Source organism: Falco peregrinus, chromosome 2, assembly GCF_023634155.1.
Source record: "Falco peregrinus isolate bFalPer1 chromosome 2, bFalPer1.pri, whole genome shotgun sequence".
Taxonomy (NCBI): domain Eukaryota; kingdom Metazoa; phylum Chordata; class Aves; order Falconiformes; family Falconidae; genus Falco; species Falco peregrinus.
The window spans coordinates 111518192-111544630 of record NC_073722.1 but is presented as its reverse complement, the minus strand read 5'-3'; the positions used below and the strand labels follow the sequence as shown (position 1 = coordinate 111544630).

Here is a 26439-nt window from a genome sequence, read left to right as displayed (position 1 = left end):
AAGGGCAGGGGGTTCTGAGGACACCGCACTGCTCTACAGAGCAGGAATGGTTTCATCTGTCCCGGCCCGTGCAGCTCCCAGCGCAGCTGCTCCCAGGCGGGCACAGGCTGCTCCCAGCCTGGCTGCGGGGCTTTTCCCTCCGCTCTTGCCTGCTCTCCCGGGAGCTAAGCTGCCCCCAGCTCCCCAGAGCCTTTTGCCGCTCAGGAGAGCCACGGCCTGTGGCAGCAGAGACCCCCCAGCTGGGCTTTGTGGGGCTCTGGGGCTGCACGCAAAGTGCTCGGGGTCTGGTGGGTGCCGGTGGGATTTGGTGCTTTGGCGATGGGCACGCAGCTACAGCCGTGTGTCCGCTCGGTATGGCTCTGGCACCCTGCGAAAGTCGGAATCTGGGCTGGAAATGCTGGGTTCAAAGCCATCACCCTTTGCCAGGGCTTGGGGAAGCTGGGGGGGCCATGACTAGAGCTGTTGGACACTGGCCGTCTGCAGCTGCGGGGTCCCAGGCGGCTCCGTGCTGTGCCCGGGGGGTGCCGCCTGCTTTGCTTTAGGAGAATTTGTTGCTCTTTGGGACTCGGTGCATTTTACAGCGGTCAGAAAAGCAGGTTTTGTTCCAATCCCAGACCCCAGCTTGGCTGTCTTTTTCCACCCACTTCCAAACCCATTCCCTGCCCCCATCCCTGGTGGCTGCCAGGGTTCACCGGGGGCTTTGTGCCCCCCGGGCACCCCTGTCCCCACAGGGTCCCCTTTGCTACCTCACTGAGTGTCCTGCCGTTCGGTGCACGGCTAAACCACGGTGAGGCTGCGCCCAGAGCTGCCGGGCAGTGGGGCCCAGACCTCCAGTGGAAGCCCCCGCTTTGGGGTGCTCTCCCGGGGCCTGGAGCCCCACAGCCTGTCCCCGCTCTGTGCTGGGGCTGGGGCAGTGGGACCCGCGGGGTGCTGGGGGGAGCAGACCCCCCGCAAGGCCGGAGGGGGTTCTCTCAGCTTGGCCCCCTCTTGGTGCGGGGGGAGCTGAGCCCACTGTGGGGCTGTTGCCTGGCCCCGGGGTGGGGGTGGGGTGGGGCAGAGGGGTGCCTGCTGCTGCCCTGGGGCTGTTGGGGGGCTCTGTCAGTGGGTCTGCTGGGGGGGGGGGCTGTCGGGGAAATCTGTCAGGGGGTCTGCCGGGGGAATCATTGGGGGGTCTGTTGGGGGTCTGTCAGTGACCTGTTGGGGTCTGTCCGGGGGGTCTGTCGGGGCAGTCTGCGTGGGGGGCTGCCAAGGGGTCTGTTGGGGGAATCTGTCAGGGGACCTTCGGGGTGGTCTGTCAGGGGGACCTGTGATGGGGTCTGCCGGGAGGTCTGTCCCACCGAGGGCAGGGAGCCCTGCAGCACAGCTGGGGAGAGCGCATCCCCGGCCGCAGTCCCGCAGCCGCGCCCCGAGCCCCCTCGACGGCCGCCGGGGCTGCAGCGGGCTGGGCGCCGCCGTCTGTCCCGCTGGGTCCCGTCCCGTCCCGCCGGGTCCCGCCGCTGCCCCCGCCGCTCCCGCGGGGCCTCCCGGCGGGCCGCGGGCAAAGTCCGCCCAGCGCGGGCGATAAGGGCCGGGCCGGGGCGGGGGCCGGGGCCCGGGCGGCGGCCGGAGGAGAGGCCTGCCGCGCTGATTTGCATAAGCTATATTGCCTAATGGTGGCGGTCATGGCTTGGTAGAGGGGCCGCCCGCGCCCCGCAGCAGCCCGCCGGCCGGGGCGGAGCGGCAGGCGGCCGAGGGCGGCGGGAGGCGCGGGGCGAGCGGCGGGGCCGCGCCGCCGGCGCCCGGGAGGATGGTGTCCCAGCTGAGCGCCCTGCAACGGGAGCTGCTGGGCGCCCTGCTCAGCTCCGGAGCCACCAAGGAGGGACTCATCCGTGCCCTGGAGGACATGGTGCCCGCCGCCGGCTTCGGCGTCAAGCTGGAGAGCCTGCCGCTCTCCCCCGGCGGGCCGCCCGACGGCAAGGCCGCCTTCGCGCCGCTGGCCAACGGGCACGGCAAGGGCAAGCTGTCGGGCGACGAGGGCTCGGAGGACGGCGACGACTTCGACACGCCGCCGATCCTCCGCGAGCTGCAGGCGCTCAACACGGAGGAGGCCGTGGAGCAGCGGGCCGAGGTGGACAGGATGATCAGGTACCGGCGGGCACCGGGGGCGGGTACCGGGGGCGGGGGGGCGGGCACGGGCTCCGTCTGCAGCCGCTCGGACCGACGGTCCCGACCCCAAGCACCCTGCCCGGGGGTCGTTCCCGGTGTGCCCTGCCCCGTCTGTCCTGCCCGGTGGCGGGTTCCGGCGCTCCCTGCCCGCCCCGTGGTCAGTCCCCGTGGCGGGTCCCGGCGCTCCCTGCCCGCCCCGTGGTCAATCCCGGTGCTCCCTGCCCGTGGCGGGTCCCGGTGTCCCCTGGCCCGGCGGGGCTGTGCCGCGGTCCCCGCGGTGGCGAGGGGCCGGCCGGGCTGGGACCCCGCTGCGGAGGGGAGCGGGCAGGGCGAGGAGCCGGGGCCGGCCACACCGGGGCCCACCGGCCGCGTCCTCCCGCCCCGTCGGGGGCTGCCCGCCCGCCTGTCGCGGCGGCACCGGGGCCGCGGAAGCTCGAACCGGCCGCCGGCTCCGTCCCTCCGCGCCGGGAGATAAAACATAAACTGCAGCACGTGGAGCCCGGGGTGTTATTAATTTATTTCTATAAATCATCAACAGAAAGATACACAAAGGGCCGCGATGGGCGAGCAGAGCGGCGGGTTATTCATTGCCGAGGCTGTAAAGCGGCCGGGGAGGGGGGAAGGAGGACACCCCGAAGGCGGCGGGCTGGGCAGCAGCGCGCCCCGGGATGCGGCTCTGCGCCGTGCCGTGCCGTGCCGTGCCGTTCCGTGCCGTGCCGTGCCGCGCCGCGGGGAGCGGGGCCGCCGTCGGGGCTCAGCGGCAGCGCCGGCCCCGTCGGCTTGTGGACAGCATCGGATCCCCGCCGTACCCCGGGGCAGGGGCAGCCCGTCGCTCCTCCGGGGCCACCGGGGAGGTCGTGGCTCCCCCCGACAGCGCACCCGGTGCAAGTGGGTGGGGAGCCCCGCGGGAGCATTTCTGCATGCAGCGGGGGCACCTCTCTGTGTGCCCCCCCGGCCTTGCACTGCGGTTTTCATACCTGTCTTGGCGCCCCAGCAGCACCCCGAGCGTGGCACTGATCCTGCCCGCCAGGCTCAGCCCCCGATGTGTGCCTGTACCCCCTGCCAGTGCCCCGAGCCCATCTTCATCCCCAGTTCTTGCCCCCCAAGAGCCCTGGTGCCACGGCAGCAGGGTGCCAGGGCCCGGTTGGGGATGGGGACACCACGGTGGCCGCTGCGGTGAGCGCAGGGGTGCTGGAAGGGCAGACGGGGCTTTCTGGGGCCAGGGCTGGGCAGTGGCAGCCGTGCCTGCTGGGGGGCCTGGCTGGCACACACAGGGTGCCAAAGAGGCTCCACGCAAGGGAGAAATCATTGTTGGCCTTTTCTGTGGGGTTCCTGCCCCTGCTGTGTAGCACCGTGCTGTGCACCTCTGGGTGCTCTGCCTGTCCCAGTGCACCCCTCTTGCTGGCTGTGCCCATCCCAGGGTGCGTGGGGTGGCAGTGGGGGTGCTGAGGAGGCTCAGCCCCAGGATCGCTGTGCTCCCACAGGTGTTTCTGTGCAAAGTTTGCCTTTGGTGCAAACAAGAGCAGGCACATGTCCCTGAGGAGCCTTTGCAAAGAGCTCGTGTTTGCTCTAAGAGAGGCCTTTGTACTTGGAGAGGGAGCCGGGTAGGGGAGTCAGGAACCATTTATTGCAGCCATGCACGGGGGCCGAACCCCTGCTGCTCCCACTGCCCAGCACCAGCATCCTGACCCCGGGGCTGGCCCACTCTCAGGCTATTCCCATGCCTGGGGGTGCTGAGCTCCGCAGCAATTTTGGGACTTCGGTGCAGGTTTTGCTGCCGACCTGTGGTGTGGGCACAGGCCGGGATTGCCCGGCGCGGTGCTGTGGTCCCCAGCAGTTTGCACTGGCTGTGGCCTCTTGGCAAGCAAATCGTTCCCTTGGGCCTGTTTGTGGCACGTGAATGGCTTCAGCTGCAGCGGGTGAGAGAGGGCGAGTGCTGTGCTGTGGGCACAATGGCCCCACTGCTGGCACGGTGGTTTCTCACAGCGCTTGGCCAGGCAGGTGCCGGTGGCACACGGAGCTCAGGTCCAGGGTGAGATGCCCCGCAGCTCCCTCACTGCCCCGTCCCACCCCCAGGGCTTGGCCTGAGCCCACTCCGGGAAATAATTTATCCCAGGAGCAGCCAGATGCCCTGGACCGAGAGAAGGTGCCCACTCGGGTGGCCCGGCTGGAGATGCCCCGAGTGGCTCCAAAAGGCGCGGGGAGCAGCGGGTGCAGCACACCTCCCGCCCCGACCCCTGCGTGCGCTGGCAGATGCAGATTAGATAGGTCCTTTCTATAGGCAGCCGGGGTTATAATCCATCTGTATAAATTCTTGGCATATTTCTGGGGGGATGTGGATTGTATTTACCTGTTTTCAAGATTGACAAAGGGGGTTAGAGGGTCTGGGAATCCCTGGGGAGAGGGACGGGCTTTGCCCCTGCTGTGTGCGGGGCTGGGGTGGGAAATGTCTCTTTCTCAGTCAGCGTTGGCAGCCGGGCTTCACCTGGGTTAATTTTGTGCAAGAAAAAAAACACCTTTCCTTGATTTTGGTGGAGAAGAACCGTGGAACCAGGGCTCTAAACTGGTTTTCCAGTATTACAAAGCACTCCTGTGTTGGGTTGGGTTGTTAGTTTTGGGGGTTTTTTTGCATGTAAAGTTCTGATGAAGATTGGACAATTAATGTGGGGCTTTTTTCATTTTGGTGACAGAACGGAAAAAAATATGGGCTTGTATTGAATCAAAAAGTTTTCCTCTCTTGCTTTTTAGGTTAACCAAAAAAGAAAAAAAAAAAAAAAAGCCAAACAAACACTCAAAGGTTTCATTTTGGGTCAAGTCCAAACATTTTGTTTAACATGAAACAAAATGTTTGGGTTTGGTTTCAGGTTGTTTAACCCTTTTGAATACGGTCAAGTTGATTTGTAAAGAAAAATCACTGCTCAGAAGTTAAGAGCCGAATAATTGTTTTGAAAGTGTAAGTGTGAAACATACTGGAAATATTAAGGTGAAGCCTTTCTTAGAATAATAACATGGAGGGAAACTCGGGGACTTTTTTCCTAATTCTCACGTATTTTTTCAAGCCAGAACTTGCCAAATTTTATTTAAATTCAGAAATCACGTCTGTAACCCCCGAGTCACTTGTTTGACATTTTAACAGTGTGCTCAGTTGCACTGGCTCACGATTTAACTCTGGAAGAACGATGCCCTTGACTTAGTTGTGAGCCAAACTGCTATGAGAAATGATAATGAGCTCTGTTCCATTAACTTATTATTAATCAGCCATTACTAGGATCAGTTAGGTGACATGAACTGCCTGTGACAAAAGTCTGCACGAGCCCCTCGGCTTGGGCACAGCGGCCAGTGGGCTTCACCCTGCTTCGCCGGGAAGGCGCGTGTGGAGGGGAGCTGCGATGGAAGGACATTTTCTTCGCATCCTTCACGGTGGCTCTCGTCTTCTCCTGGGGCAGCACGAAGACCCGAGAGCCCCAAACCCCCATGTGCCACAGCCGTCCCTGCTGGTTCCTGGTGCCGAACGGCAGCGAGTGGCTGCGGGGCTGGTGGCCCAGCCACGGTGCCGTGCGTTTTGGGGACAGGAGCGGGCTTTTCTGTTTGCACCACGCTTAAGCCAGCCTGGGGTCCAGGCTGGTGGGAAAACCGGAGTCGGCGTGTCCGTGCGCCCATGCAGGCATACAGCTCCACGGTGCCGGGCGGTTGTCACCGTATAGAGGACGCCATATATGTGGTGGGGTTCCCCTGCCCAGAGGATGCAGGATTGGGCACAGGGACAATGTCTCTAGGGAGGCTCCGTGTCCCTTCTGGGCTGTGACAAAGCCCCGGCTGCCGTCAGCGGGCTGGCCCCGGTTGGGTACTTTTACTTTGGATCCAACCAGCTTTTTTTTCATACTGCATGCAGGACAAAAAGTAAGAAATCTGCTTGTTGGGGTTTTTGGTTTTGGTTTTTTTTTCCCCTTGACAAGTTGAAGGATCCAAAATAAGTAATGAATTGGGAAAGCAGTCGGACGGTTATTCCAAGCGCAGCGTTGGAGTATCGCATTATTTGTGTGCATGACTGTGACCAGGCTTGGGCTCCACACCGATTTTGGGGCATTAAAGCACTTCCGTTTAGTCCCACGTCCTCCTGTAGCGCAGAATAAACCCAGGGGGCTTCCACGCGCTCCCCCGCTGCTGTGCCCTGCTCTCCTCAGCGCTGGAGAACGCAGGCAGCATCTTGATTTTTGGCCGTAATTTTATTTGTCCTCTCGATCGGTGTCAGCTACCCCAAGGACACCAAAGTAATGTGGATGTAGGAAAAAGTCATTTTACACCTGGATCCTGCAGGAGCCAAATTCGAGTGTTTAAAAATAGTCGAGAATGACTTAAAATTATTGGGGTGGTGGTGGTTTTGGTTTTGCATTTGGGGCCTTGCTTGAGTTTGGGTGCCTGGTTTGACCTTCGCTTCTTAGCCTTTTGCCTATGGCCCGCAGGTGTGCTTCGCTGTTGCGGAGCATGGAAGGAGGGTCTCTTTTAAATGAGCAGAGATTTTAAGATAATTACCGCTGCAGGAATGGAAGGGAGAAGGTAAAGCAGCAAGCGCGGCAGGTGGGGTTCGGTGGCTGTGCGGGGGTCCCTGCCAGCTGGCGGCAAGCCCGGGGTCTGGGGCACAGTGCGGGTACCGTGGCAAGGGGCAAGGAAAGCATCCCCAGCGCCTTCAGGTGAGAGGTTTCTCTTTCTTCAGAGGTACCTGGTATAGTCTTCCCGTATCCACATGTACGCATGTGTCCGTGTATCCTGCGGTGTGTGCATATCTTCAAGGGGAGACACTGCACTGAACTTCGTAACAGCAGCAATTAGTGGATGGGGCTACGTACGTTTCTCCTTGAAGGATCTGGAGGTGCTTTACCAGCATTAATGAGACCTTGATGTGCCCCATCAGGACACCGGGACCCTCTTTACTTCTCCCTCCCTGGGAGAACAGCCTGGTGGGCATCCCCAGGGTGGCCGTGGCACCCTGTGAGCCCCCATCCCACCGGCCCCTCCTGGGGCAGGATGGGGCTGTCTTGGGAGGCTGGGATGGCATTTGGGAAAGACAGATGCTCAAAGGATCCTGTGCCTTTCTGAAACAATTTTCATCATCATCATCATCATAATGGGTTCCCCCATCATGGGAGGAAGCAAATACCAGGTACTTTTCCCCATCAGGAGAGATTAACCCTTTGTTTCCATCCCCACAGCGAGGACCCATGGCGGGCGGCGAAGATGATCAAGGGGTACATGCAGCAGCACAACATCCCGCAGCGGGAGGTGGTGGATGTCACCGGCCTCAACCAGTCGCACCTCTCCCAGCACCTCAACAAGGGCACCCCCATGAAGACACAGAAGAGAGCTGCCCTCTACACGTGGTACGTCCGCAAGCAGCGGGAGATCCTTCGGCGTAAGTACCCACGCCAGCGCTCGCCCTTCAGGGCTGGCAGGGGGAGAGGGGGGACCCCGCATCCCGGTCCTGTCTGCGGGTACCAGGCACGTCAGGGGCTGGGCGAGGAGCAGCCCCCTGCCCTCTTCCCTGGCAGAGCCCCCTGGACCTAGCATCTTCCCCAAAACAGTTTTACAAGTAAAATGAATTTAAGGCACAGGAAAACTGGGCGAGAGCCCCTCTTGGTCACTGTAACACTGTGCGAGTTCCCCCAAGCCCATCCACACAACTGAGTTTCTGTATATTTTTATTTGTTAGAGCTGGGAAAGCAATTAATGATTACACACAGTCAGATGCCTTTCCCACCTCTGCCCTCTTTTCCTCTCTGTTTCTTGGGACAGCTCATTTTCTGCAACTACTTGCAAAAAAAAAAAAAGAGAGAAAAGAACAAAACCTGTGAATTGCTCATGTCCATAGCATGGTCTGTGGGCAGTCTGTGCTACTTAAGATGCCAATGATTTTGGCCAAGTGCACGGACTATGGCTTTTGTGCAGCTCTCCCACCAAGCCCTGCCCCAGGGTTGGTCCCCTGTTGCTCGATGCGGCCCCGTTTTCAGCTGAGTTGCAGGTTGGGGTGCTGAGACTCCCCCCTTAAAAGAGCTCTGCCTCCCTCCTGCAAATGGATGCAGTATCCAGCGGATGGGAAGTGCAGGAAAGGGTTTAGCACCAAATACCATTGCTTTGAAAACACACCTTGAGATGTTAGAGCAAACAGAGCCTGCTCCAGCCTTGCCCTGCGTTTCCCCCCTTGTCACAGGGGGAAAAGCCATTATAAAAAGAGGGAGAATTCCCCTGCAAAACTGAGAATAATAAAACCCTCCCATTAATCTCCCTTTACTGCCATGGTGACAAGTGCCGGGTCTGAGGCAGGCCGCTGGGGAAGGTCACCTCTGGTGCCTGCCCGCCTTGGGCACAGGGCCGGCGTCCCACCACGCTGGGACGGGAGTGCTGGGCGAGCAGGGAGAGGCACCCTCTCGGGGGGCTTTGCAGCTGTCCTGCCTGGCTCCTGGCTTGTAAAAACCCTCCCTGAACAAGTGCGTGCCAGTAGAGACCCTGCCCATGAATATGCATGCGCTGCACATGCTCCCCATTAAACACTGTCCTGGAGGGCTGGTAATAACTCCCCTGCCAGCATGCAAGGCTGACCCTTCCCTGGGGTGGGTGGCCGGGAGCACCCGTCTTGCTCCAAAGCGTGCGGGGGCTGTGGGCTTGGGGTGCGTCGGGAGGGGACCCGGGGGGGGGCAGCTCTGCGCGCGACGGTGACTCTGAGCAGCGGCTACAGGCCAGCTCACGTCTGCTCCTTTCTCTTTCAGAGTTCAACCAGACAGTCCAGGGTTGTGGAAATATGACAGACAAAAGCAGTCAGGATCAGCTGCTGTTTCTCTTTCCAGAGTTCAATCAGCAGAACCAGGGGGCTGCCCAGCTCGACGACACCTGCTCCGAAACCCCCAGCAAGAAGATGCGTCGCAATCGGTTCAAGTGGGGGCCGGCCTCCCAGCAAATCTTGTACCAAGCCTACGACCGCCAAAAGAACCCCAGCAAGGAGGAGCGCGAGGCTCTGGTGGAGGAGTGCAACAGGTAAAGGCTGCTCTGCGCCGCCCGCTGCCTCCTCGCCCGCCCTGCAGCCTTTCTTCCAAAAAGTGCTTGCGATGCTGGGCTTGCGGCTTGCAGCCCTGGCCACTGGCCCATGGCATGGCTCTGCTGAGCTGCCTGCCCTCTTTTTGCCTTGTTTTCCCTATCTGGGTGATGTCCAGGGCTAAGTGAGCTCCCCGCTGGGGCAGTGATGCTGTGGGGATGCTGTGGGGATGCTGCAGCGTTACAGCAGTCTCAGAGGGAGGGTGGGATGGCTTTTACAGCATGGATGTAGCTGGAAAGAGCAGGCGGGCTTGTAGGGAGGGCTTAAACACCTCCAAACTCACCTGTCCTCCCACGGCCCCCCTGCCTGGTGGTGCTGGCAGAGGCCCCCCCAGCAGCACCCTTGTTCCAACATGTCCCCTTGCACGCACAGGGCTGAGTGTCTGCAGCGAGGGGTGTCTCCCTCCAAGGCGCATGGGCTCGGCTCCAACCTGGTGACCGAGGTCCGCGTCTACAACTGGTTTGCCAACCGGCGGAAGGAGGAGGCTTTCCGCCAGAAGCTGGCCATGGACGCCTACAGCTCGGGCCAGCCCCCGCACAGCATGAACCTGCTGCTGTCCCATGGCTCCCCCCACCACAACCAGCCCAGCGCCTCACCTCCCACCAAAATGCCAGGTAAGCCCTCGCTGAGGGTGCTCGGGCGTGGGAGCAGTTGCAGCGCTGGCTGCTGTGTCTGCTGGGGATGGGGGTGCTGAGCCCTTGGGGCCACACGTGGGTACCTTTGGGGGAGGGGCGGAGGTAGGGACCCTGGTCCCTGCCGCAGCCTCGAGGAGTGATGGTGAGGAGGAGCAAGCACCATCACTGCAGTGTCGGTGTTTGCTTGCTTGGTTTCGTTCACCGGAGTCCCGGTGTGGATTCAGCTGGACAGGGTGGGGGGTGGGCTGCTCTGCACCTGGGCTGCTGGTGAGCGCTGGTTTCGGGGGTGTGGGGTGCACAAGCAATGTGGCAAAGCCTGTAGGAAGATGTGACAGCGCATCCTGGCCTTGCTCTAGGGCTGCAGCTGGCACGGGCTGGGGGCTTGGTGCTGCACCATCCCCGTGCCAGAGGGCACGATGAAGAGAGCTGCTCGGGGGGTGCAGGGCTCACCCCAACCCTCACCGCTCCACACCAGTCTGGCCCCGCTGTGCACAGTGAGGAGCCAGCTGGGGAGAGCAGGCTGCCGGGGGATTTAAGGAGATAACGCTGCCGGGGAGGGGGCTGCATGCCTGGGGAGGCTAATCGGGGTGGGCTGGGGTGGCGTGGCATGGGGTGAGAAGCATTGTTGGGAGAACAATCCCCATTGTCCCCCCACCTGCCTGCTGCAGCCAACTCGCCGGCCCCGGGCAGGCGATGAGGGCCAGCGTGGGGCTGCGCCCCAACCACCCCGCGTCCCCCCTTGGCCATGGCACTGGCACAGCCTGGCTGGGGAGACTAAAACCAGCCGCCTCTTGGAAATGACCCTGCCTGGCTCGTTACACACACCCAGCTCGTTACAAAGGCAAATGAATAGAAACCCGTGTGGCAAGGAGCCCCTGTGGGAAGGGCAAGGTGCCTGGGGAGAGGAGGCTGGGAGCTGGGGACGGTGCCAGTCCATGGCTGGACACCAGTCCTTGGGCGTTAGCAAGCGAGGGCAGCCCCCAGCGTGGTACCCGGGGGATGCAGCAGCCCCGGGTGGGCACACAGCATCCGACCCGGCTCCCAGCCATGGGAGGGCCAGGCAGCATCCCACCCGCTCCCGGGTTCTGCTCTCCCCAGGGCCGGCTGGCGGTGACCAAAATGTGACCCTGCCCCAGGAATGCCCCACACAATGGCAGGGACAGGGAGGACGTTTGCCCTCCTGTCACCGGCTGATTGCTTACAAGGTGCCCTACAAGCACATTGTCAGCAAAATCAGCTGTTTTCAGTGTCGGCCGGCAGCCTTTACAATACCCCACCAGCATGCAGCCCCGCATTGTCATGGCGTTGTCCCCCCCGTGCATGCTTAATTGACAATTAAGCCGGGGCTTTGAACGAACCCCGCTGCCTTTGATGTGCCCCCGTCCTGCCAGCGCACAGGCAGGCACCCCACAAGAGCCTTTGTTTTCTTCTATTAGGGGACGGCAATTACTGTAACCGCGGGCATTTATCTCGGGGCTGGAGGGCCGTTAAGCCCCAACCTTTATTTTCAAGTCGGAGCAGTGGCCAGCAGGAGCCGGCCGTGGCTATAGGGCCGATGACAGCCCATTTGGAGGGGCTTTTGAGTCAGGCAGGAGTGATGGCTGTGGCGGCGGCAGAGGGCCCCTCTAGAGGGGTCAGGAGGGCTTGGCCACGGGATTTGGTTGGTGTCCGGTGGTCGTATCCCGAGGAGGAGGAGGTGGGCTTGGCGAGGGCCACGGTGGGGTTTTAGGGCTGGTTTGGGGGCAATGGGCAGGGATGGGGCTCAGCCGTGATTGCGTCAGGGTCACTCGGACCAAGCTGGTGCAGCAGGTGTGCAGCTCCCAAGGAACCGCTGGGTCCATCACTGCTTCGTCTTCCTTCAAGAGACATTTGGGGACCCGCTGCCTTGGTGGGGCCGGCCCCGCTGCCTGGCTGACCCCATCTGGGGCTGGCCACGCTGGGATTTGAACTGCCCTTGCACTGTGTCTGGAGTCTTTAACAGCTTAATGACGGTGCTGGGACGCTGCCCGCGTCCTACCCCGGCACAGCCCTGTCCCCCCGTGACACCCCTCAGCAGGATGCGGTGGGGCTGGCGGCACGGGGCAGCTGCAGTGTCGCTGCCCGGCCCGCAGACAAAGGGGGATCGCCTGCTCCTCAGGACGTCAATGGGGTCTTGCAAAAGGGCGTAATGACAGCCAGGCAGGGGTAAGAGCTGTAAAAGTCAAACATCCTCCCGGCCTCTTCTGGGGGACCCATCTGTCAAGCCTCAAGCTGTAGTTTTTAACTATTTGGAGGTAAATACTTAAAGCCTATCTCTCTCAGAGGCTTCTCTCAGACTCTGGACTTTTCCCTTCCTATGGGGTATTATCAGCAATCTTGGTTCCCTGTTTGATTTGAAGGTCACTCAGGGCTTTATCTCGGTGCCATGCCATAGACTCTGGCTTATGCCATTTTTATCTTCAAGAGCCCCAAAGACAATTGGTGCATTGACGAGATTAGGTGACGCACTGCCCCGCTTGCCAGCCATCCCCCGCCTCCCACCCTGCATACAAAGGGCTGGCCGGCGCCCGTCGGACCCCACAGAGCCCCGTCCCCACGGCCAGGGGCCACAGCATCGCCTCCAGCTGGTCCCGGGGGTCCTGCACCGAAAAGTGGTCGGGGCACCCATCCGTCTGTCCATCCATCTATCCATCCATCTGTACCTGCTCTGCAAATATCAGAGTATCAGAGCAGTATCAGAGCAATCATATGTGCATATATATATATTTGTGTGTGTATATATACATAAATGTACATTACGTATATATTTTTAGGTATCTCTACAGATGGAGATAACAAACATAAAAACAACTCAGTACCACCCCTGAGATTCTTCCTAAACCCAAAGGGCAATTTAAGTGTTTTAACTTCTTCTTAAAGAAGCGCCCATCAGTAAACCCTCGTTCCAGAGGTACTTTGGTTTATGTCAGGGTCCTACATGCTGTTCCTTGGGGTATGTGCTGGTTCTGACTGCAGAGCCAGTGCCAGCGGCTGTAATATTTTACTGTTGGGTGCATTGTGGGGCTCGGTGGGTGCAGTGTGCTGTTAGGAGCTTTTCCTGGTTTTATGGGGGGTAATTAGAACTTTATGATAGCAGCGAAATGGGAGGGTCCAGTCCCCATAAACAGGTTTATAATGGATATAAACTATGCACCTCTGTAACTTTGCAAAATTAACACTTTAGAGACAATTTGAGTGGCAGCCCAAAAATCAGAGCTGCCCTGGGCACTGCCTGGACCTGCATTTGGGAGGGTGGAACGGTCCCAGCACCGACCCAGCTGCTGCTATCGTGTCAATAGATGCAGCATCACCGAGCCCAGCACCCAAAAATGACACTTTGTCTTTCTCGACCTGCTGCTGGGCTCCTGGTCCACACCGCCGGCAGCATCCTCATGGGTCGGGCAGGGCCGGGGCTGGATCCCTGCCGCTGCCTGAGTCATCGGTGACCAGGCACGTGGCGTGGCCGGGTCTGTTTTGGGGTTGGGCATTGCCGGTGATTTGCAGGATGTTTGCGAAGCGCCGGGCAAAAGTGCAGCTTGGTGCTGGGGCAAGCGGCAGCAGAGGTCGGGATGTGCGGTGTGACGGCAGCGGCTCTCACTGCACAGGAAATATATTTAGAAGTACAGTGAATGTGGTTGTTTGTTTTTTTTTTTTAAGTACAATTTAATCATATCAATATGACTGAAAGCAGGGGAGGACCAAGCTGCTTCGTTGCTTTTGCTGGCCAAAGACACAAGGCTGGTGTGTACCTAGAAAATGGCACACCCCTGCAACGAGAACAGCAAAAATACCTATTGCTGCCTGACCCCCCTGATAAAAGCCGGGTCGGGGAAATGGGTCTGGCACCCCTGGGAAGCTGGGGATGCTGGGGCTGGCTGCAGAAAGCCATGGGTGCACAGGACCCTGGTGCCCCAGGGCAGTGGGTCTGGGGGCTGTCACGCTGCCCGGCGGCTGGAACACAGGGTTAAGGCTACAGGAGCCGGACCCTGCAGCTTGTCTGGAAACATGGGAAAGCAGTAAAACATTTCACGGGCTGTGCAGCTCAGGGGCCACACAATAGCCGGGTCCCATAAACAGACTTTTATATTATGGCTGTAGCTCCAGTAAAAAAAATAAAAAAAAGCCTTAACGAGGGTAGGCTCCATGGCCAGGCCCATTCCCGGTGATCACCATCCAGGCTCCTCTTTGGGCAGCTGTGCAGAGAAGGAGGAATAAATCTTTTTGCATGGGAGCTGCTTCCAGCTGTGCAGGAGAGCAGCAGGAGAGCAGTCGTGTCAGGCTGCGATGGCTGCCTGAGCCCCCACGCATAAACCTGGACCCCACAGCTCCCTGCTCGTCCCAGGAGGAAAAACCTTCATGTCCTGGTGCAAACAGCCAGAGCCGTCCCCGTGTGTTCACCCCAGCTGCTGGGTCCTGAGCGGGCGTCCCAGCGGTCGTGCCATGGGGGGATGGCAGGCTCAGCACCCCGGCGATGGCAGAGCATGCCAAGGGGGGTCTCGGGGAAGCCTGAGCACGGTCCCTGGCGTTGTGTAGAGCTGGGTCCTGCTGCTCCAACAGATAAAGCCCAAAAGCAGGAAAACAGGGGCAGTGGAGGTGGCTGGGGAGGAGTAACATGCGCTTGGGGCAACCTGGAAAACAGCTCGGAGGTGACTGTCGCCCAGGTAGATGCTTTAGGCTGGGCTGGAGCTCACCATGTTCACTGGGAATGGGGAGCTGGGAGGAAAGGCACCCGCTGTCATCGGGGAGCTCTGTTACAGCCACAACAGCAACGGCAATAACGCCTGGTGCTCTTTTCCCAATATTAATCACCTAATCTGCCCAAAGCCATCCCAGCTCTGAGGGCATACACATAATACCCGTCCCGTGCTAGCAATGGGAAAAACCCGTGCCAGGATCGGTGATGGCTTCCTAAAGGTCTGCAAGGTAGCCATGGCAGGGGGCGATCGCCCTGGCCAGCAAGCGCTCTGTGGGCAGACCCAGGTGCCCACGGGCTTTGGGGACGCAGGAGCCCCCCACCAGCCCAGCCCCTACCTCTGCGGCGGCGGGGTCCTCGGTGGGGCCAGCGGTGACACGGCTGCCACCGGCCCTGGAGCCCGACCTCGCACTCCTCCGGAGAGTTAATCTTCATCAAGCCTCGGAGCCTTCAGCGGTTTTACCGACAGACCCAGAATCTCGGTCACCAGACTATCTGGAAATCTCAGCGTTGGTTATTGTTTCTCAGACAATAAAGTGTTGTCCCTGGGTTTGCAAGGAAAAGCTTGAAAACCAGCTTTTAACCTCTCATATGTTTTAAAGACAGCTTCGTGCCTTTGGGTGTCCTGACTCTTGAGGTACAAGCATCCTCAATCGGCTATAGCATGATTTTGGGTTTAAAATGGAGTTTTTACATTTTTTTATTTGTTCTTACTGAAAGCTTCACTGAACCCAAAAGAGATTGAAGACTGAGCAGAAACTCTGCTTTTCTTTCCAACGGGAGCTGCCTGTGCTCCTCGTCTATCTTTAAGATCGCGCTCAGAAGAAAGGGCTTTATTTTATCTGCCCTCCCATTGTTTGACCAGCGCTGCAGGATCTGGGGCCGGCAGCGGCTGAAGCACACTGCACGAGGCCGGGACCGCAGGGAAGAATGTGTGGGACAGTGCCCCGGTTGAGTAATGTTTACCCTGTTCACGGCAGGGACGTCCACTCGGACCGGCAAATATCCACCTGCTAGAGGACATTCTTTTATTATCAGGGATAAAAGGGGTTTGCTGGGAAATGATCAGGAACCAGACATCGTGGGGAGATTCCTATCTGTGGGACGTGTTTAACCAGCTGATGGGGAAAATTCGGAGGTGATTAGAGTGACTTTTCCATGGTTTTGGTGAAGGGCGCAGGTAGCCATCTGTGCTTTGGCAGATGGTTTTGGAGCTTGTGGAAAGCTCCTGGGCACCAGTTACCATTTCTTTCCTTTTCCTGGATTCAGAGACTTCTAGGATAGCCCTTAGAGCATCCTTCGCCGAGCTAGCCTGCATCAGCTCTTCCTCTCGGACACCTGGGAGGAGATCCAAAATCCCAGGGGGAAGATCTTTTACCTGGGTGTGTTTTGTAGCTGGGGGTGTCCACACTATGCCAGGACAGCTGAGAAGCCACTGGCAACCTCCACAGTCTGCACCTCTCTGGCCAAGGGTCATTTTGGGGAGCCGTTCCCAATGCCCCTGTGCGGTGGCAGGGGGTCACGGGTGGATGATGCTCTTGGTGGTCTTGGTTGGGAGGCTGAGCTTCGCCACCATGCTGTCCTGTCCCAGGAGAGCTCTGGGCTGCCCATCCACCGCTTCGATCCGAGGGCAGTTCAGTCAACCCAGCCAGGAGCACGGTGCCGGACTCCTTGTAATAAATGGCTTTTTGCCGTAGTTGTCAAGGCAGTCCGGTAAAAGACGCTTTTGTTTCCCGTGGATTTTCCTCGGTTAATTATTTGCAATCTGTAGATGCCTTTCCCTGACACATGGCTGATCATATGGTTATCAGTGCAGGGTGTTTTAGCCAAATTAAATATATTTATATAGAAGACCTGTGCCTGAGCCAGATTTCGCTTCTTGACGGTGGTGGGCTGAGGTCTGATTTGGAGGTTTGTGTGTGTCTGGTCCCTCTGTCTCGCTGCGATGATCTGTTAATCATACACTTGTCAAGAGGGAGGCGAAAGGGAAATCAGCTGCAGAAAGGCCTGAGACAAAAAATGGGAGTGGTGGCTGTTCAGAGCTGGGCAGACACGGGTGGCTGGGGCTGCGGGGAGCAGGGCGAGCCTCACAGAGGGAAAAGCTGGAGGATGCCACTGCTCCCCACGGCTCAGGACCCCAGGCTGGTGTCCAAGAGCCACGGGGACATTGCAGCAATTTGCTGCCAAATAAAGCACAAGGGATGCAGCTGGGTGTCCAGGCTGCTGGCCCAGGCTGGGCTCCCTTTGCACCCAGTGGCATCGGGGCCCTGGGCAGCAGAGGGGCTGCAGCCTCGGTGGGCGCTCAGCATCCCTCACCATAAATCCCTTCTCCCTGTACTTTCAGAAGATGGGGTTGGTGAGATGCTGGGGAGCAGCACTGGAGGAAGGGGCATATTGTCTGGTCCTGTTCCTCCCGTTTGTTGTAATTTGGGTGCTTGCACATCTGTTTGCGTCCCTGTGCTGTGCATGCCGAGGGAGCTGGGGAGGGCTGGAGGGTTTCCCCTTTGCAGGGACGCTTTCGGAGGGGGTTGGCATGGCCGGGGCACCCTCGCCGGGGTGCTCGTGGGTGATGCCAATGCCTGGTGGTGTTTTGCAGGGGTCCGGTACAGCCAGGCGGTGAGTGGTGAGGCAGCATCCTCCGGGGCCATCAGCCACCATGGCAGCGGTGCCATGGTCACCACCAGCCAGGCGGTCCTGCAGCAGGTCTCCCCGGCCGGCTTGGACCCGGGCCACAGTTTGCTCTCGCCCGACGGTAAAATGGTGAGTACACCTGGCCTATTGTGGCGGCTTCGCTGATAAGATAAGAGGGCCCGGCGGGCAAAGCAAACACCCTTTCCCCGGGTTTCACACGCGGCCCATGCTGAACAATGGGGCATTGTGGGGCCAGGGCCGGCGGGTGCGTGGCCATCCCGCTGCCCGCCTCAAAGGCGGCTCTCGGCCCCCCGCGCTCCCCGGCGGGCGATGGCGTGTTTTCTGAGCGCAGCCCATAAATCTGACAGAGCCCCACTCTGGTTTCTATCGATTGCATGCCTTGCAGATTGAATGCACGCTGGGTGGATCGCTGTTTGTTTTCTCCTGCCAATGACATGGGTATTGATAAAATGCTCATTCGTTCTTTTTTTCACTAAGCCCTCCCAGGTCTGGAGTTTCGCTGGGGAAGCACTTTCCTTGCAGGCAGGGAGCTTCTTGTCCCAGGGCATCACCCAGGGTGTCAAACCCCTAGTGCTGGCTCTGGCCCCAGAGCTCCTGCCTTTCCCCATCCCCTTCCCCACACACTCGGGCTTTGCTGGGCAGAGGCAGGCAGTGGCGGTGGGACACCAGCATCCCCTCCGCGTGCCTGACGCCCCCCCACACCGAGTGCTGCAGGACCATTGCAAAACAGGCGGTTGGAACTGCAGGGCTGGGCTGGGTTCCCGATGCCCGAGCACTCGAGCTGCTCCTTCCCATGGGTGCCCGGTGGGTGCGAAGCCCCTGGGAGGGGTGCGGGTGGGCAGGGGTGCGGGGGGCCAGGCAGGACGGGACGGCAGGGCACAGCCCTTGTCTGGAGCTGGCTGCCGGTGTCTGCACGAAGCCGCTGCTGTTCCGGCAGGTTTTTTCTGCTGAAAGTGAAAGTCAAACATGGCACTGGGCGGCAGGTTTTCAGAGGGTTGGCGTTGGTCTCCCTGCGAGGCTGGGGGGCTGTGGAGGGGCTCGTCGCACCCTCCCTCAGCTGTAGCACTGTGGAATTTCGCCTTTCCTTCTGCCGCTCTCTGGCTCTGCCTCGCCAGGGTCTCGGCCCAGCCCTGCGCACTCGGCCGCTGACCCCACAAAGCCAAGCGTCCCCCGCCGAACAGGGGGATACTGTAGAGCAAAACCCCAGCCCTGCCAGTGTGCTCCCTCTGCCCCACATGCACCCGTATCTCCCCAGGGGTGTGTTGAGCCTTGTAACCCTGAGCCTTGAAGTCATAAAATGAGTCAGGAATAAAGGCAGCAGCAGCAGCAGGCAGCGAGTGCTTGGGGCAGGGGTCCACAAGGACGAGGCGATGCTGAGCTCGGTGGCAGAGGCTGCCAGCATCCCCCACCAGCTCCTTTTGCAGGGGCCACCTCTGAGGGGTGGATCTGCAGGAGCACAGGGACAGACCCTTGGATGGGGCAGGGGGAGGTCACAGTGGCCAGGCAGCACGGGAGAAGGCTGCATGGAAATGCAGTGTATTAAACTGGGAAAAGCAAACTGGGAAGCTGGTGTGCGGCAGCAAAAGCCCTGCTGGATTATCCCTACTGCGCAGACATTGCACAGCACCATCGGGGACCGCTCAGGTCCTCAGCAACGTGGGGCTCTGCTAGCTTATCTCTGATCTTTAAGCAGGGCTAGCTAGTGCTTGCAAGCGATTTAATAAAAATATGCTGTAGGCTGTGGTTTCTAGTAAGTAAACATGTGCCTGTAGTACCCTACACGAAACCAAAACTGCCAAGGCAGTTGCTGCATCTGAAGGCAATCGTTTTTTTCAGGGGTGAGCATTACTGAGGCTGCAGAAAGCTTTGGTGCTTCACTCTTTCACGCTGCAGTGTTGCCTTTAGTCGTGGCAGTGCCAGGGGGTCTCCCACGAGGGTCCAGTGTCTGGAGGGCCTTTTCCAGTCACGCAGTCTCCAGAGGTGATTTTAGGCATGGTGCTTTGGGTCTAAACGCCCTGTGAAAGGAGCCTGGCTGCAGGCGAGCAGCGTGTGCTCACCATGAGCTGTTTGACTTGTGCAGCCAAGTGTGGTGTAACCTGGCCTTGAAGAGACTTTGAAAGTGGAAAATACCGGATCAGGAAATATGAGTCACTCCCGGGCTTTGGAATTTATTGATGGATTTGTTTCAATTGCAGCAGGGCTATCTCCAACTCACATGTGCAAAATAAACAAGGTGCTGGGATTGGTGACCAGAAATGTCACACGAAGAGCCAAAGGATGGCTCTGAATTGGGATCGAGGTTGCTCTGTCTGATGAGAGGGACTAGGAGAATGTGCAGCAATTAAAGAAATAAGGCACCTGCCCCCCTGTTTGTGCTGGGGACCAGCTTCAGTCCCCTTGGCATGCTCCAAGTGCCTTTGTGTGTCTGATCCCTAAACACCAACTGGAATCCCAGGAGCTGGCTCTGGCCGAGTGCGCCCGCGCCGTCTCACCAGTATCCCACCCATCTGCAAGAGTGGTGACTAAGAGCATCACCATGAGGCCCTTTTTATTTACTTTCCATCTTTTTTCCTTACCTTCCCAAGTTTATATATTCCCACTTTCCCCTACAGCCACGACAGTTAGAAGTTAATGAGTGTTGAGAGTCGGCAGCTGTCCCCGAGGGCAGGAGCTTGGCCTTGGGGGATGAAATGGCAAAGGCTCAGGATGTGCCATGTCCCAGCATCATGCTCCCGGGGAGCTGGAAGCTGGTGCCAGCAGAGTCCTTCGCTGCTGCTTCACTATTTATTAACAAGGTGTTCAGGGGTCCCAGCCGGGGTCCGCAGCCCTGGGGCGGTGGGAGCTGTGTGCGCTGAATGCTTTGTGCCCCGGGGAGGCTGCAACCCTCTTGCCTATTGGAAGGGGGGCCTTTGCTGATCCCCCCACAATCTCCCCACTGAAGTAGGTGGGTGGGCAGCAGGGGAGGGGGCAGGGAGCACCCCCCTCGACTGTGTCTCTGATGGTGGCTGCCCTGCCTTGCTCCTCAGCAGATCTCCGTTTCAGGGGGCGGGCTGCCCCCGGTGAGCACCCTGACCAACATCCACAGCTTGTCACACCACAACCCGCAGCAGTCCCAGAACCTCATCATGACGCCGCTCTCAGGAGTCATGGCCATCGCACCAAGTAAGCGTGCCCCAAGCTCCCCTCCGCACCCCGTGTGGACCCCTCGTCCTGTGATGGGGAGGGGGATGCCCTGCCTGCTCATACTGGTGCTGACATCCCTGTTCTGCCATCCCCCTCCTTCCAGGTCTGAACACCTCGCAGGCGCAGAGTGTACCCGTTATCAACAGCGTGGCTGGCAGCTTGGCAGCTCTGCAGCCGGTCCAGTTCTCCCAGCAGCTCCACAGCCCGCACCAGCAGCCGCTGATGCAGCAGTCACCCAGCCATATGACACAGCAGCCTTTTATGGCCACCGTGACCCAGCTGCAGAACTCGCACAGTAAGGGTCGGGGTGGTAGCTGCAAAGGGAAGGGCCCAGAGTTTAGATGGAAAATAAGCTTGTGCTCTCTTCCTGCTCTCCCATGCCCGAGCTTGTGCCCTTGGCTGCTGCCTCTCTCCCGCAGGTACCAGCCGGTGCGGAGCTGCGAGTGGGATGCATGGTGGTGTGGGGTGGCCACATCCCGCCACAGTCTCTCCTCCCCCTGTGCCATCTACTGTACTGCACCTCCGGTACCGCTCCACTGCTGCCCTGCGGGTGGGATGCAGCCCCCTGCCTGCATCCTGTACAAACTTTATTTTTCCTTCCATGTTCTTACTGCTAAAACACCTGCTTTGCCAAAGGAGGTGGCCAGGCCTGTTGCACTCCCTGCAAAGCAGCCGCTTCTCCGCTGTGCCTTGAAGGGACCTGGCGTGGCCCCTCGGGCTCATCCATCACCCCGGCCCTGCTCCAGCGCTGGGCTCAGCTGCAGAGGGGTTGCAGAGCTCCAGTGTCTGCTCCAGCCACAGCCCTTCAGCCCCTCTTATTTCCCTGGGCGAGCTGCTACCCAAGAAGGAGGTGGCTTAGAGGCAGGCGGTGGTTTCTTTCCGTGGCTCATTTTACCTCATCTGTGTCTCCACACTGCTCGTTCCCATGCAGCGCCCCTGCAACTGGCCGTAACAGTGCTTGGCTGCTCGGCCCTGCTGCGAGGGCTGGGGGGGCTTTTCCGTGACAGCTGCTTGTCTCCCTCCTCTCCGCAGTGTATGCACACAAACAGGAGCCTCCCCAGTATTCCCATACCTCCCGCTTCCCCTCAGCAATGGTGGTGACGGATACCAGCAGCATCAGCACGCTGACCAATATGTCTTCCAGTAAGCAGGTAATGGCTACGTGGACGCTGGCGAGGGTGTGCAGGTGGGGGTGTGGGGGGTGGAGTGGGGCTGTTTCCCCCCTAGAGGTGGGGCCAGAGGAGGGTGTAGCAGAGACCCTGCCCTGCTGCCTGGGCTGCACCTCCCTGGGCAGCTGGCAATGAGCACTCTGGCACCAGGAACCCCATACCAGCCCCTTTGCAGGCTCCAAACTGCTCGCAGGTGATGCGATGGGGATTTGGGATTTGCGACTGTCTGGACAGTGAGGACTTGTCTAATGCCTGGGGGTACCAGCCGGGGCATGCTCATCCCTGGGGCAACTTCATCAGAGTGGGAGCATCCTTCAGGGGTACAAATTGGGCTGAGAAGGTTGGGACCACGTGGGTTCTGCTGCTTCTGTGTCCAGGGTGAATCCACCCTGGTTGGAGTTGAGCAGAGGAGCTGGGCTCCGATGTGCCTCGACTTACCCCAGCCCGTAAACCTTTATCATCTGCCCGGTGCCAGCGCAGGTGTAAAGCCGGACTTATCCTGGTACACATCAGGTGTGTGAGGCCTTACTCAGACAATAGTCCCTTTTTAAAAGCCGGCTCTGGGGACTGTGGGAAATATGTGGCCCTTATTGATCGCTAGATAAATAAGAGAGAGCCTTGAACTTGCATTCAGATAAACTTTCTTACCGAGGTTTGACAGGGGAGAGGGAAAAAATGTCTGCAGCAACCACAGAGTAAATACGGCATGGGATCGCTGAGGCAGCCCCCGTGGATGCCCGGCGAGGGGTGAAGGAGGGGGCTGGGGCTGCAACGGGGAGAAGCTGGGAGAGGGGCTGCCTGGGGGGTTGGGGTGCCCGGGAAGGGCTGATGAGCACCGCTGCTGGCTCGGGTCGGGCTCCCGCGCTTTGTAGTGCTCGACGTGCAGGTTTATCTGCGCCTGCTGCTGGGGGCACGGGGGGCAGCGAGGCACGGCCGCGCCTCGGGAGCACCATTTCCTCCGCACAGCTCTATCGGCCCATCTGGTGTGCGCTCGGCCCGAACGGCCCCGATTGACTGCGCTCTCCGCCATGGGCTGCCTTTGATGCTGGGCTGGCGGGAAGGAGCCCTGGGCACACAGGAAATGTCCTGCCAGGGGGATGGTGCCCGCTCATTCCCGCTGCCCGGCCGGGCGCCACGAGCAGCCTTCCTTGATGCAGCACTGCCTGGGGTGGTGGGGGCTCCCTTGGTTTTCTCCCTCCATCAAGCTTTTGCACTTTAATTAAAGGGGGAGGAGGTCTTGCGGCTCAGGGCAGGGGAGGTGGGATGGGGGAGATGGAAATGGGTCCCCGTGGTTGCTGCGGTGAGTGGGTGCAAAGTGCCGAGGCGGCACGCACCCACCCCGTTAGCCCCTGGTACGTGACAAACAAGCACGGGCTGGTCCTGCAAGTGCCCAGGGCAGGATCTGGCCCCTGTCCCTCTGCATGGGTCCAGGATGGGCACTGGGGTCATGTCCCCCCAGCTCAGCCTCCCAGCCCCTGCAGCCCCTTTCCCTACCAACCATTCAACGTTCAAGTTAAAGCTGGAAAAATTTACCTTTGAACGTTGATTTTTTTTCTGTGATCACCCGTTCTGTTAGCGGCAAGGGGCAAACAAAGTGCTGCAGAGGCAGCGCGGGTGCCCCCCAAATGCTGTTCACCCCACAGACAGCTCAAATGGCTCAATATTTTTTTGTGATTTGGGTTTCTGCCCGTGACTGGGGCTAATGGGGGCCATCCCTTGGCTCCTCTACGCTTTGCCTCGGCATAAGGCGGGCGCTGCCGGGCACAAGGGTGCCCGGTGGCAACAGGCTCCTCCGAGGTGGCCGGGGGGGCCACTTGGATCCCCAGGGGAGCTGCAGTTTTCAGGGCACAGTTTGCTGGGTGAGAGCTGGCTGCCGCAGGGGGGAGTGCATGGATAATCCCAGGGTACGCACAGCCCACATGAAACCCCAAATCTGGGGGGGTCACGCTGCTGCTCCCTGAGCAACTCCTTCTTTGCAAGAGGAGAGGCATTTCTCCTGCACAGCCCAGGGGCAATTCTGCACCCACAGCCCCCACGCCAGCCCCCGCAGACGCACTCCGTGGTGGAGCCCAGCTGCTCCTGGTCCTGCCGGCAGGGACCGAGGCCAGTGGGATGTCCCCTATCCCCCCCAGCTCTCCCCTCAGCCCAGTGCTACAGATTGCTTATCAGATGTTGTTATTTAGACCTGGAAGGGGCAAATACCTCCCGGTTCCTTTGACAACGCTTGAGGCCAAGCCACCATTTTTATTACGTTAGCAAACACCTGATAGTCGGCGGCCCGTCCCTAATGACATGTCACGGGAGGCTCCTGGCGTCTCCCTATCTCTGCATTACGATGTTTGCTGTGCGTTCCAGCCCACAAGGTCACCCCCAGCTCCTGGCCCCCCACCCCACCGATGGCTGGGGGGACCCTGGGTGGGGGACACCCCCCCCCCGGGATGGAGAAGGGGCTGCTGCGGTGGGAGGATGCAGTGGCAGGGGCTGCTCAGCTCCTTCCCCAGAGGTGAGAGCAGTGCTGGGGGACAGCGATGAGCATGGCCCCCAGCCCCACTCCCACCCAAGCACAGGCTGCTGCGCTCAGCCTCACGCCTGGCTGCTCTTGGCAGCAGTGCTGAGCTGTGTGGCACAATCTCTGCAACAGCCTGGGCACAAACCGGCCCTTTTCTTCTTATTATTATTTTTGGGAGGGGGTGGCAATATCTGGCTCAGAAAGTATTTTCCCACTGCCTCCCCCTTGGGGGGTCACTGGGGAGGGCTCAGGGCCAAGCAGGGCTTGTGTGGCACCACCAAGGTCCCAGGGTGGCACAGGAGGTGATGCCTCCAGATGCTTTGCAATGCCCCCGGAGACCCCCGCCGTGGTGCTGCCTTCACCCCCTGCCTGCCTGCCAGTCACCGTGCTGCTCTCTCCCTCCCCAGTGTCCCCTGCAAGCCTGGTGATGCTCCACACCTCGCTGCTTTTGCACATAGCAACGGGATCTTATTTTTCCACAACATCCCGCCGGTGACCCGCGTGCTGAGCCCGGGGAGTCGCCAGAGCGAAGCCCAACGCCGCAGCGAGGAGCCCATCAACCCGAAACGGAGCCAGAAGCTCGAGACTCCCTGTCGCCGGGACGAGCCCGGATCTGCGGGGTGCCCACCCGGGACCGTGCCTCTCCTTCCCTCCGCACAGTATTTCCAAGATGTGTCTTGGGGATTTTTTTCTTAAGTATTTGCCTTCCAAGAGGCTGTTGTCTCTCCCGAGGAACTAGGAACAGCTGTACTGGGAACCGGCAGAAGGGGAAGATGGATAATATTTAAGTTATGCTCCTTCACCCGACGGACTGAGAGGGACTTGGGTCTGTTACTTGGCATTTGGAAGGAGGAATTGCATGTGCTGTTGAACTGAGCCAATTAATCTGTAAATATAGGTACAGTCTGCTCCATCCTCACCCTTCCCCACTCCTATACATAGAGATTTATATAAAAAGAAGTAAATTTTGTCCAATGGATGTAAACTACTGTAATTAAGTGCAATTCCCCCATCTGTATATATTGTTCCCTAATCTCTTCTCTTTCTTCTCCCCCCACACCTTTTTTTTTTGTTAAAGGTCAGAGCTAAGGATGGTTTTGGTTTTGTATTTCTCTTCTTCCTTTAAATGAGTTAATTCAATGACCCAGGCCTAGGCAGGATGCCAGTCAGGTAGCACCGGTCTCTGCTCTGCAGGAGGACAGGGAGACGTATGTCCTCTGTGCGGTGACATCTCATGTGAAGGAAGGGCATGGGGCGAGCTGAGTGGAGCCCTGGCAGGATCTGGCCGATCCGTGTGGGGACAGCTATGGAGATCTCAAAAGACTCTTCTGCTTTTGGGGACTCTGACAGTGGTGGGGTGGGGAAGCACTCGGGAGCCTGGTGAATGCATCCAGACTGGTGGGATGCATCAGCATCGACAGTTTTCAAGGTGAGCCTGTGGCATTCGCTGCTACAGAGGTGAATGAGGCTGCAAGAAATTCTGTTGAGATCTCCCTCAAATGAGGTTGAGAGACTGTCTCACTTTTCTTCCCTCCATGGGGTGCAGAAGGGACTGGGTACCCAGTTACTGCCTTGTCTCCTGCCCAGTAAATGGCCAGTACAGATGGCTTATTTTCCACCATTAGCAGGTTCCTGATGAGTCTGGTTGGCTCCACCCTTACCAATAAACACACGGTGCTGGTGCTCTCATGCTTGTGGTGTCTACTCTGAGCTGCAGCTGGAGATGCGGGCCCTGGGCTGTGATGTGGACACGCCAGTCCGCGGTCCCCACTGGCTGCCTGCTTTGTCTCACCTGGCAGCAGCTCTTGGAGGAAAACCTTCACAGCAAGATCTCCAGCTTGTGAATGAGCGGTGAAGGCACACCCCAGCTTCGCACCCACTGAGGACACTGGGCTCCACACCCCCCAGAGCCACGAGGGCTTTAGGTGCCCAAGTCCTACCTCCCAAAGCTGCAGAACCTGTCAAAGGCATCGCTTCTGCTTCCGTGAGATACAAGCTCCTCCGTACCCGCTCCCCTTTGCAAAGGGATCTAACGATCCCCAGTTGTGCAAATTTTTCTTGAATTTTGCAGCATGTGCCAACTTCTGAGAGTGATTTAGAGAGGTGGAGAGGAGTAGAGGTGCCCAGGGACGGATGACCACTGCTAAAAAGGAAAACACTAGATGCTTTCTTTGGGGCAAGAAAGGCTCTTTTGCTGTGTTTTTGTACAATACCTAGCGCAGTGGGACCCTAATCCTTGCAAGGACTAATAGGAGCTGCCCTACGGTGAATAAGTCATCGTAAATTGGAGACCAATATTCAGAATGACATTTAATTTAATGTATACCATAATTAAATACCATTTCTTCTGA

At 59.0% G+C, this 26439-nt stretch overlaps 1 protein-coding gene across 4 annotated transcripts; it reads left to right on the top strand.

Annotated features, from left to right (window-relative positions):
* The first annotated feature begins 1732 nt into the window (after positions 1-1732).
* Positions 1733-26439, top strand: HNF1B (HNF1 homeobox B). 4 transcript variants are annotated; one of them, XM_055797492.1, is made up of 9 exons: positions 1733-2124; positions 7356-7555; positions 8907-9171; positions 9602-9843; positions 17172-17335; positions 20257-20389; positions 20514-20705; positions 21443-21561; positions 24496-26439. In XM_055797492.1, the coding sequence occupies exons 1-9, from the start codon at positions 1787-1789 to the stop codon at positions 24514-24516; spliced, it is 1674 nt and encodes a 557-aa protein (XP_055653467.1). In that variant the 5' UTR covers positions 1733-1786; the 3' UTR covers positions 24517-26439. The 4 variants fall into 4 exon arrangements, with proteins under 4 accessions (XP_055653467.1, XP_055653466.1, XP_055653469.1 ...); XM_055797491.1 differs by having other exon boundaries at positions 20254-20389; XM_055797494.1 differs by having other exon boundaries at positions 1734-2124; positions 8985-9171.